Source organism: Tetrao urogallus, assembly GCF_951394365.1.
Source record: "Tetrao urogallus genome assembly, chromosome: Z".
Taxonomy (NCBI): domain Eukaryota; kingdom Metazoa; phylum Chordata; class Aves; order Galliformes; family Phasianidae; genus Tetrao; species Tetrao urogallus.
The window spans coordinates 54408854-54421732 of NC_136816.1; the positions used below are offsets into that span (position 1 = coordinate 54408854).

The following is a 12879-nucleotide window of genomic DNA, read 5'->3' on the forward strand; positions in this document are numbered from 1 at the left end:
CAACCAGTATGCTCCAACACAGACATAAAAAATGGTGCACATAAAACTGCTGGTGATAAAAAGCAACCCATCTGGAAGCCGATGGACTCGTTCTTTAATGTTTCACCTTAGGTAAGTTTTCACGAAAGAAACACCTTTACACGAAATCAATTTCATTGCTATTCTATTTCTCGCGTACTTCATTACATAACAGTGAGTCCACAAAGCAACATTTCAGAGACAGTGTAACAATTCTTACTGATATTTCCAAACACTACAGAACTTGCACTCTGTAATGTACCTGAGAACAGACTGTTAGTTCCAAATTTACTTCTTGAAATCTGAAAGTACATTTACAGCATTCATGGTTCTGAAAAGATCTCCTAAAATCTACCACATACCCTGCTGCTAGCTTCAAATTATTTGCACAGAAGGAAAAAAAAAAATGCTGCAGATACACTTGCATAAAGGCTAAGACAATAAGGAATCTCCTCTTTTTTCTAAAATAGCCTATAGAAATGGTAATGAATAAATTCACAACCACAGCTGTATTTGTCTGAAGCTGACTATCCAGGCCTTGAAAACAGAAGATGGGTATGCACCACGTCAGTAAGAAGGCAGCTCTGAGCTCCGTTCTGTTCCCTAAGACCTTCACCTCATTTACCAGCGTACCATAAAAAAACTAAAACCATGGTACCACAACAAGATTTACTTTTGCAATGTACCACTGCATTGTTCTGATAGGTCAGGACACGTGTTCAGAGTTTGGGTTTCTGTTTGTGCAGTTAACAAGACTGACACAGTACATTCTGACCTAAGAGATAACGCTGCCATCTCACAAGACAAATAGTCAAAAAAAAAACCAACAACATTCTTTCACAGCAAATACACTGATGATGTTCAGGGGGGAAAGTCATTATGTCTAATTCAATTCCAATTAAGGACAAACTCTAACGCCATCAAAGCAGATTTTTAGGTCTTTCTTGACAGGAAGCCATTAGTCAGACCAGATGATTAAAAACTACTTCTGACTCATACCAGATGTAGTAAGAATTTGAGTAGACCTGTAAAAAGGGTCAGTAGAGGAGAAGACAGGGACTACTGATTAACTTTATTCCTTTTAGCCCAAAATCAAAACTATATGCTTATAATGTAAAGAAGCTTCATTTCTCAAATAACAGCAATCCTTTCAGGACTGAAGGTAGCTTTAAAAAAAGATGAGAAAAATAGCATGTAAAGATAAGAAATGTTAACCTGTTGTTGCCACGTCATCTTTTATACTAAAGGAAACATTTCCAAGGAATTTAAGGATATATTATTTTAATTCCTGTTGTAGCAAGAAGCCTCTTTCTCCAAACACACAAATGGAAGGCACCTAATCTGACAGACAGTCCTCTACCACACCAGATGCACAAAAACCTAGAGCAGGTGAAACCTGTCTAGATGAAGTCGCACAATTTTTTTCTGATGATGCAACTTTGTCCATTTAAAATGAATCATGTTTACTATAATCACAGTAAACCACTGCTAAGTTCCTCCTTGGAGTCAGCGCAATATTTTTGTCTCACTCTATGCTATTAGATCTATTGTTAGAACTGCAGAGATTCTCTAAGCTTAGTTATTCTGAAAGACAGGCACAATACTGGCTCTGGCTTTCTCCTCAGATCAAAGACTGTTCTCCTCCAAGATGTCAAAATTCATTTATTACTAATGTAGCCACTGTCTGTATCAAGAACTCTTTGAAGCACAGAAGACTAAGATTTGCAATAACTACCTAGAAAACAAAACACATAGCACATCTAGAGAGGAGAGTGTACTCAAAAGAATAGCCAAATACAATATTAGCTATCCAAATACAGACACGTTAGATCAGAATGCTTTCGTACAAATTTAGAGTACTCTACCATAGTCTCTTGTTTGATTATGCCTTGGGCAAGAAGGAGCAACAGTTCCAACAACAAATTAACAACAGAAATTCAACAGATACAAGAAAACTAACAATGAAGCAGCAACTTAGTTCAAATCACTGTACCAGGATTGGTACATATATGCTGTTTTTACAAACTCACTCAACACTTCAGTCAGATAAATGGTGGCAGCCATTGTTACATGAGGAAAGTAGCATTAAATATACATGCTTTCAGTACAGGTTCAGAGGCTGTTCCTCTCCATCAGGTGACAGGAAATCAGCAAGTGCTAACTGCCTACACAACAACCTTCAGACAGTCTCTTCTCTTCATATATACTTCCTTTACCCTCAAGTGTGCAGTTAATGTTGAGTTAATATTCTCCCACCAATAAAACAAAATGAAAAGTCACTAAGAGTAGGCAGAAAGACACTGTGAGCAGGTGACAGAAGATCCAAGTGCTGTAAGAAGCATTTTTAAGAGGATCCGCTCTTTCTCTGCTTGCTATCTATACTTAAATGTCCTGAATTGTCTTCTGTTAAGACAGCTCAACAAATCTCAAGGGTCTACATGAATATGTCTTTTCACACTCCATTTGTAACACCATACTAATTAATTTATGACCCCTCCCCATCCTACACAAGGATCTGATGCAGTGGACACCACAAAGTGAGACCCATATTCTGCTTCAAATCTAATTTTCCTTTAGGATCTTTTATGGCTTCCTTAAGTACACACTTAAGCATTAGAGAAAAGGAAGATAAATCAGATTACTGATCTGTGGGTTATCTAGACTACTACAGCTTTATCCCATCCTCGAAACACGTAGCTAGGTTTCTTAGCCTGCTGTTCCCTATTTTACATGGTAACAATCACGTCAATTCCATTTCTGTGCTGCAGTTGGTTTACAGATAATGTTTACTATTTTTTACAAAAATCACAAACCATCACATTTGTGGACTTTGACCAATTCCAGAGCACAACAAGAGAAAATAAGATTTGCTGGCCATTTTTAATGCTAACTGCAGGTTCTATGAACTGAATTAAGAGCAAAGTTCTTTTTGCATTGCTGTTTTCCACAGAAATAACATTTAGATAATAGCTCTCACATTTACTTGTCTGTCCCTTCCAACCTGCTTTTCCAAATTTCAGGCGTTTTCAAGTGTACTGGCCAGTTTCTACTACAAATGCCAATTAAAAACAAAAAACACGGGGGTGAGGGCCTGGAAGATTGTCAAAGAAAAGCTGGCAGCTAGGTAAGGAATGTAATCTAAATTATTGTCTGGACTGCACCAAAAACAGAAAGCATTCGTCATTCAGAACTCTATCTGGCTACACTCGCCAGCCAGCTAGCATAACCCACAGAAGGGTGGTTAATCAGGATCCCCAGACCAGCTGCAGCACATGCCGGAAGCATATGACCAAAGAAATCACACAGGGATTTCAGGTCAACGGCCAGAAACCTGTATGTAATCGACCTCGGTTCTGGATCACATAGCAGGGCTGAAATAAAGAATCTCGCCTGATCTTTAACTCCCCAGAGGGAAAGGATGGTTTTGGCACAGCACCATTGAGCAAATACACACTAATGTCCCTCTCTTTATTCAGTCTGGATTAAGGCAGTTGTAAGCATAATTGGGGTCCCACTCACCATCTGGAGTTACACCAATTCTTTCTTATCACCGAGGACAGTGTTAACTGCAGAACGGCCGAGAAAACTGGAAGCACCTTTACTATCCATTAGGAAACTTTTTTAACTCAGAAATATCGGCATTTCTAGGTTAACGGAAAACAGCGTAGTCATACCCACCGCTGGTAGAGCCCGCATAAAGCCGACATCCTAGTACACTGCTGTTTCACCCCTACTGTCGTTGGGAAGAATTTGCACTGCTGTTTGCACTCAGATCATGTACTCACATTTTTCTTCAAAAATGCCTGGACTGGTATTTCCAGACTTTAGTTACTCAAACTATTACTGCTAGAGACAGAGGTGGCATTACCTCAAAACGAAGTTCCACCTCTTTTTTCCCCCACATCTAAAGATTTTAAAAACAGCCTTGCGAAAAAAAAATAAAAGTATCAGTTCAATTCCTAACCACTAACAAATGTAAGACTGTGCAAGTCACATGAGTAATGACCCCAAAGGAAAGAGTTTACAGCTGGATGTTTTGATTTGTAGGAAATGTGTGAAAATTAAAACAGGTTTTCACCCCGATCAACAGATAGCTCAACAACAAACAGACCTACTGCTGCAAAACACCTGGAACTACTGCCCTCCATGCACCTTTTCTATTCTGCATCCTTCCAAGCATAGGGGATATGGGCAAACACGCAGGCCCAGTTTGCATGAATGTGAAAGCAACGTAATTACACACATGCCTCCCTGAGCTAATCTATTCATCCTGGTCTTAAATTCTGGACGAGCAGCTATGAGGACCAGACTGAAAGCAGATCCACCATAAAAAAAACACAGCTTCTGTTTGTCTTCCCACTCAGCCTTTTGCTACAGCTATACTGACAGCTAATATGGATTAAACATGGCAATCAAAATACTTCCAGAGTTCAAGATCACACAACTGTTCCAAAAATTATGAAAAACGTTCCTAAGCATGGAATTTAAACTGAAAACTCAAAGGGAACTATCAGTCACATTCAGTCTGTATTCATATATAGCTGTAGAATCCACTTTAATTCAGGATTTCTGCATACCTGTGGTATTAAAAGCAACACTTATAAAGTAGCATCTTACAGACCAATTAATTTGCTACACAATGTTTACTCAGCCATTGCTCCTTCTTAGAGTTCATCCATCTTCCTAAAACTCTTACCTAGTCCCCTGCTGCCACTGGTTTCCAGTCAGCCAGGAGCTCTGGTTTCCAGATATTTGATCAGCTAGCAAAACAGCAGTACCTTCCTGCTCAGAGCTGCAGCTCCAGACCTGCACAAGGTTGACTTCTCCATGCAAGGTGGCACACAATTCACTAGTGATCTCAAAGCAGCACAGGCACCTCTGGTTTATTCAGTGCAAGCCTATTCTAAACCAATCATTTTCAGAGTAAAGAGCAACTATTGCAAATAGATTTTCATCTAGTTCTAAAATTCGATATCTCAAAGCTTTAGAAACTTGCTATACCTTGCGTTTTGGTTGCTTTACTTGTATTTCACAAGGAATACAATGACAACCACACTAAACTAGTAACATTCCTTGCAAGTGTAAGTTTTCCTATTTGTATAGCCTTTAATCTCTCTGTTTTGTTTAAATAGAAAAGTTCCCTTCGTAGAAAAAAATATTTGCTTGTAGGTCTCTTATCTAAAAATCTTACAGAATGTTTGTAAGAATCTAAAAACATCCTCCATTGGATTTCCTTAATTTCACTTGAAGCAGGCAAGATAGCTGGGCTGAGGCCAAGGGATGAAGTTCAACAAGACCAAGCACCACGTCTTGCACTTCGGCCACAACAAAACCCATGCAACGCTACAGACTTGGGATAGAGCAGATGTGCAGAGGAAAAGGATCAGGGGGTGTTGGTCAGTTCTCAACTGACCATGAGCCAGTAGTGTGCCCAGATGGCCAAGAAGGTCAATGGTATCCTGGCTTGTATCAGAAACAGTGTAGTTAGCAGGAGTGGGGAAGTGATCATCCCTCTGTACTCAACACTGATGAGGCAGCATCTTCAGTACCGTGTTCAGTTTTGAGCCCTTCCCCATTCCCCACTAGAAAGATATTGAGGCCACGGAACACGTTCAGAGAAGGGCAACGAAGCTGGTGATGGGTCTTATGGGGAGCAATGGAGGCAGCCAGGATTATTCAGTTTGGAGGAGGCTTAGGGGATGATTGCCATTTATAATGACCTGAACAAGCTGGCCTGGCGGGTGCCAGCTTGTTCTTGTAATAGGACAAGTTGTGCCAGGGAAGGTTCAGGCTGGATATAGCGAAAATCTTATTTGAAGGAGTAGACAGGTGATGGATCAGACTGTTCAGAGAGGTGGTTGAGTCACCATTCCAGGAGGCGTACAAGAAATGTGAAGATGTAGTATCAAATGGGCAATACCAGTGGTAGGTGGACAGTTGGACTAGCTTATTTTAGAGGTCTTTTCCAGATTTTATGACTCAATGAACTACTTGACAAGTACCTACATACAACTCAGCCTATTCACCTCTCCATCTTCACTTTATGAAGTCCTTTTCTCCAATTCTATGCTCTAAAAGTTTCCTTTCACACTTGTCCTCCCTTCTATTATGGTTATTCGAAGGTTTATAAAATGAAAAATAGAAACTCAATTTTTATTTTGAGGTCTGCTTGGTATTTTCTAGAAGAGAAGCACGATATTTATGCTATCCGTTAGTGCAAGAATGTTAGTTGATTTATAAACCTGAGAAGTACAACTTAAACAGTGCTCTCATTTTAAAAAAGGGAGAAAACAAAAAATACTTCAGTAGAAAGATTTTTATGGTTTAGAAAAATATACTCTTATTGGTTGTGATGATTATTACAGTATAATTAGATTTACAACAAAATACAGCATCAGAAATATATTCGATGCTCATTTTATTAATGACATGAGGACTCAGCTACATACAATTATGTGGCAATAGAATGTTTACTGAAAATGTAAAATGCTTTTTTTTACAGCACTTTGATCTCATAAAAAAATTAACATTTTATGCTCATGTGTGTGCCATACTTTAAGCTGGCTTTCTCTCATCATCTGCATGCTATTTTTTTTTCTATTAGAAGGCTGATTCAGGTTTAATATTTCCAAAATTCATTTCTGAGAGTACTCGCAAAATTAAAAATGTGAAGTTTTTTTTTTTTTTCATCTGAAGGCTTAAAACCAAGTTCTCAGCAGTTCAGACAGTAAAGAATCCTATTTTGCCCCTTGATCTATTTAAATGAAAAATGCCTCATCACTTCCACCAACAGTAACTCATCAGAGGAAATTATTATTACTTGATACACATACTCATGGTCTTCAAAAGTGCTTGACAGATAAACCTACCTAGGCATGCCAAGGTCAGAGTAAAATTTTCTGAACATGAGATACTAAGAACGTTATAGACAACTGTTTTGCTTACACTGCTGTTTTGAAAGATTATTAAGATTCAGGTGGTTCTGAACTATGTCTGATTCAAAGCTGGACCCCCTCAGAGTAACCTGAAACTAAAAGCTGATTTGCTTTTCTCCCACCCCCCATTACCCAGAGCTGAAAAATTTCTGTTGCCTGTCCAGTCACTTTTGCACTTTTGGGTGATAGATTGACTGTCACTCAAAGCACACTACTCAAAAAAAAAAAAAAAAAAAAAAAAAAAAAAAAAAAAAGGTACATTCTGCCTCCACATGAAATTCACAACTAAAAAAAATCCTAATTACTTTTACAATGCTTTTTCTATGTTATGAAAATTTCTCTGAATCCAGGAACAGATCTGTATTAAACTAGTTTCAGAATTTCAAATGTGTACACTCAAGTTCCACATTCAAGACCAAATCTGTGCCGTAACTGCACTGCAATTCCATTTTGCTGACATCCTCTCTTAGACAGGAACATAATTTTATTCTGCAGAGACAGCTTCTAGTCAGTACTTTTTCATAGGAAAAACAAAGTATTTATGAAAAAACATTATCTACAGTAAAGAGCTTTAAGTTGAATAGCTAACTGCTTTTAACATAAATTTACCACCTCTATGTAATGACAAATATTATAATAAAGCTACAGACTTAGAAGTCCTCAACCAATTAGTTATCTTTTTATTTAACTATCATGAAAGATACAAAATTAAGTACATCCCCTCCCCTTCTTCCTATATGGACAAAAATAGCAAATTTATAGCAAGTTATTTTTCTATTCAGGATCTTTCTCTCTTGCTTCTCCCTGAGTAAAATAAAACTTGGATCATTCTCTTTATTAACTATGAATAATTCTCAATTTGTTGACAAACTGTACTTCTAAATCCTTCACAGATGGGCAACATAATAACTACACATTCTCCTGAATTTTTGTTTTTCAACTCCCCAGCTTCTGGCACACACTACTCTAAAATTTGCCAAATCAGCAGATGTTTTTAAAACACTGAAGGAAACATATTTTATCTAGATTAGTATCTGTTAACAAAAACCTTCAATATTACTAAAAACAATATTATTGGCAGATGTGTTTTCGTGGAGCATTTCAGTGTTTGTGGTTTTCATTTGTGTATTTTTCTGTAAAAATGCCTTGCAACAGATAGAAAAGGTGACAATGTTTAAATTTGCTGAAATATACAGGGAAAAAGCTACTCCATCTACATAGGAGACTACTGAAAGACCTGAATGTTCATTGGTATTTGAAAATGAAATCTAAAATTATAGATGAAAATTATAAATGAACATATATTTGATGCAAACGCATTTGCACTCTGTGCTTTAATTCCATCCACATGAGGAAAACACTTTTGGTACTGTCACACTAGAAAGCATACAAGAAAAATGCAGGAGACTAACTTTCTTGCTATAACCACACTATTCTCACAAAAAAAGCCACTGCATTATTCTAGAGTTTTGAGGCCTCTCATAACTGATTCCTAGTTTTCCCTGATTTATGAAGAAAAATTACATCTCCTGCGCTTCCCACAAAGTTCACTGTTTCCACATCACACTCAAAAACACAGAAAAACCCCAATAAAATAAAAACACATCAAAAATGTGAAGTCCTGGAAAAGTCCTAGCTGATTCGCTAGACATGCTGGAAAGGTGGGCTGACAAGAAACACATGGAATTCAACAAGGAAAAGTGCTGCGCCTAAGGAGGAAGAACCCATTGCTCCTAAAAAACAGAACTTTACAGTCTATTGCAATGTCATATCTTTCAGCTTTTGTCTCCTTAAATCATTTATATGCTTATCAGTAGCAAGTGTTTCTTCAGCAGCCCTTAGAAGGCTTAGCAAAAGGTTGCATTGTTTTGGGTGGGTAACTAACTCTGTGACCAACTGCCTATTTACATTCATAAGCTAAGGAATTGGCCAACACTAGAACTCAAAATCCCTTCCATTGCTTTCAAATTTTAATTATTGAGAACTTGAATTAGAACCATTTAATCCTTTTAATTGTTCAGTCTAGGACAAAAATACTATACTTTCCCAGCTGTTTGTAATTATGAAAGTTCAGGGAACATGTTGTTTAAGAAAGGCTATTAATCCACTTGTACCAGGAACAGAGCAGTAACAACCAGGTCAATTTATTGCACTAAATGTTGCATTCATTAGGCAGAAATAATAAAGTAATAGTTTAAGTACAGACTGGGATACAATGGACAAGAAAGGAGAATGCCAACACCTCCACGATGGGAACACTTCCACAATAAAGCAGATCTCAACTTAATTTTATGGAGTCATTTAGATGTTCACATAAAAACAATGAATTGCACATGATAGAATCTTTGGCATGTTTATTTAACCCATACTTTCAAATATGGTTTCAAGCAAAGGTCCTCGTCTAATTTCAATGTGAATCAGCAAGAAAAGGCTCTTACATCCTTATCAATTAACACAATAATTTTTTTTTCTTTAAGTAAACCACACAAGCAAGCCTGATGACAATATAAGCTCTTACAATTTCCTCATTTGCACAGATATTCCAACTTGCCAAAAGACTACCATTAAAAAAATAAATGAAAGCATACACATAGTACTTGGCTGACAGCATTTCATAATTTATAAGCAGCTGACTCACAGAATGCAAGTCAGTCAACTGAATCAGTCATTGTCCACGGACACTTTTCTCCCCATGTGACAGAGATTACCATCTCTAGAGACAGATAGCAAAGCAGCTGACTTCTATTACAAGTCTGGGACAGATCATTAAAGTAAACTGAAAACAATTTTTATAATAAAATTAAAAGAGAATCCAGCAAATTTTTAAAAGCTCTTGTGCAAAAATTCTTCGCTACAGTGAAAAATGACAAGAGTCAATAAAAGTAATAACTTCAAGCATATGCACTTTTGAGAAAACACAAACATTTCATGGTATCATTTTTCAGTAAAAAGCAATACATTTGACAGATATGATTAAAAACAAACATAAAAAACCATAAAATAGATTACTCTTGGCTAAGCATAAGATTTAGGGTTGTAGTTTAAAGTTTATTAGATGCGTAGATTCTGGAAATTACACTTTTGCTGGTATCTTTGTACAATCAGTGATGATTTGCCTTAAAGCTATTCCAATATAATAAGTGAAATGACTTACCATTCTTGCTGACATCCAGTTCCCTGAGATTAATGAGATTTGCAATGGATGCTGGCAATGTGGTTAGATCATTGTCTGGCAAACTCAGCTTGTGCAGCGACTGACAGTTAAAAAGTTGCTAATGAAACAAAGAAAAAAGAGCAACTTTCTCTTAGTTTCCTCTGTATAGCTTTTTTTTTTTTAAATCCCTTTAAACTTATGACCTCACAGCTGGAAGGTCAGGCTATTTAAACACTTTGACCAAAGACAATTTTTTTTTTTTTTTTTTTTTTAAACTTGACTAGGTTTAGGATGTTTAGGAAAGCTAAAAAGAAGTGCAAACAGCCACAGAAAACTGATAGTTACATTTAACAACTATAAAATCCTACAAGTGCATCACAAATTGTGACCTGTAGTTCTGAAAACAAAAGTATTTTCCACAGTAAGCATGCCACCTGGTACCTCCAAAGTACTTTTAGTTTCTTCAAGAAAAGGAGGGGAAAAAATAAAGGTAAATAAACAAATCCACTAAAAACATTATTCCAGAATGTAGCATTTGAGTAGGTATTTATCTTCTCTACAGTAACTTCAAATTTTAATACATTTTACGTTTATTTTACAGTATGTCTTATTTTTTCAAGTTCAATTACATCTGCTTAATTAACAAACAACACTGTAATATCCAGTTTTGAAAGTATACTGAGGTGAACATTACTAGAAAGACTGGGGGTGATTAAAAAATGAAAAACAAACTAAACAAAACAAAAAACAGGTCATTGCAGGTTGACAACATGGCCCCGTTGTCCAAACGACTGTGCCATGAAATACAAAGGGCAGAAAACTGCAACACTGGGACAAAAACAGCACCAGTAGCAGTCAGGAAAGGGGAAGAGCAGGAGACAGTCTAATAAATACCACACTCTTTTTCTGAGAAGATGGATTAATTACAAGCTTCAGAGTTCAAACACTAAATAAGTTTAGGTTAGGGAAAAGGCTTATACAGCTTGAAACTCTGGCTCTAAAACAGATAGGATTATTACAAACTTGAAGGCATTCCCTAAGAGATCTTCTATGGATAGTTTCAAGATTACAACCTCTATTAAATAGGTAAATGGTTTTTAAGATGTCTCTAATACTCCCTAATCTCTCAGCTTATTTCTTTTACTGTATTTGAATTTGAATCTATACTGAATTTACATAAGCTTTGTAATTCCAGAAAAAAAGGAATATATTCATTAGATTAAACAAAGTCAGCTCCACCAAACTACAAGACTTCTGATGAACTGACATGTTAAATTATTTTATTTCCTTATTAATTTCATTTGTCTTTCAAGAAAACTCAAGTAAAAAAAATCTCATATGGTTATGACAAACCACCAACAAGCTTAGCAGTGTGTTCCAAATTCATCACTGTGCAATAGGGAAGGTCTGCATGCAATTGGAAAAAAGCTATTTTTAATATCAAGTACTTAATCCAACTTCACCAAGATAGGATCTAATAAGGGAAAATTTATTATTCTGACCACACTGTACTTTTGAGGAGCCTCACTGGAACAAAATCTGATCCTTTCCTGTAGTATACTGTTCATTCAGCACATGCTTTGTCTTCAGATTTTAGAACTAGCAACAAATAATGATTTCTTTAATTAAGATGTAATCAAAGTAGAATTTCATCTTTCTACATTTTGAGCTTAAATAATTTTAGATACTTTTCAGTCAAAAACAAAAGCAAGGACTTCAAGTGACTATTTTGGACTTCAGCTTCATGACCATAGAAATCTGAATAATACACTGATCTTGCTGCTTCTAATCCTCATATATTATCAGAGATTCAAAGCAATGCAGCAATTTATTTAATATCTGAATAGTATTAGTCAATTTAAGCAGACACTTCCACAGAAATAAATTAGCCTGCCTCTTTTGCTTTGCACCAGCTTCTCCTGTTGGGCTGGCTCAGTTGTTTAAGCAGTTTCACCTCAAGGCAGCACAGGGAACTGGTGCAGCTGAAATACACAGGACAGACTATCAAGAGAGCTTGTTCTGGGACCAACATTTACTCAAAAATATCTAGGAAAACTCAGCTTTAAAGCTGTACGGGGAAGCTTGACACTATCAGCTTTTACCACTGATGATGTAAGAAAAGAAACACTAAAAGTTACACAAAGGGAAATCATGCAACATACCTTTGGAAGCTCTTCAATCTGATTAGCATCTAAGTAGAGTTCTTCCAGGGTCTTTTCAAAAGCAAAAATCTCCTTAGGCACCTGTTCCAGGCTGCAGTGAGAATAATCAAGTGTAGTGACTGTTTCCTCCTCCCCACGCAGGCAGCGGCATGGCACCAGCCGCACCAACAGATTCCGCTTCGTGGTCATTTTCAGGCACTATGACACAGAAATTAGTAGATCTATAAAACCAACCAGACAACTGCAGAAATACCTAGATGGGCAACATCTCAAACTTCTGGCTGCTAAATGCTTGAAAAAGAAAGAAATGTATACATACATGCTATGTATATATATACACACACATGAGAGGGAGGTGGGCAGAGAGATTTCAGTTTTGTTTAAACACAACAGTTCTTTACTGGCATGAAATGTCATTGAAATACCTACAGATACCGATGGATGAACATAGAATTTAGCCTGTAACTTGTCACCTGTCAACAGCCTTAAGCAGAGAATATCCACACTGTATGTAAGCAGATGAAATTTAAAGCAGCAGTTCTGAAGCATCGTTCATGCTTTTACAATCTGTTTTTGCTTAATACAATGAAATCAAAATGATACAAAGAAA

General features: G+C 36.8%; 1 protein-coding gene across 1 annotated transcript in view; it reads right to left on the reverse strand.

Moving 5' to 3' along the window:
* The window catches only part of ERBIN (erbb2 interacting protein), a gene marked incomplete at its 3' end in the record, with an annotated part of 50784 nt that extends 38323 nt beyond the window's left edge, over positions 1-12461 (reverse strand). Inside the window, 2 exon segments of the mRNA XM_079549005.1 lie at positions 10108-10225; positions 12270-12461. Coding sequence (XP_079405131.1) covers positions 10108-10225; positions 12270-12458 — 307 coding nt within the window. The 5' untranslated portion in view covers positions 12459-12461.
* Between the last annotated feature and the right edge of the window lie 418 nt (positions 12462-12879).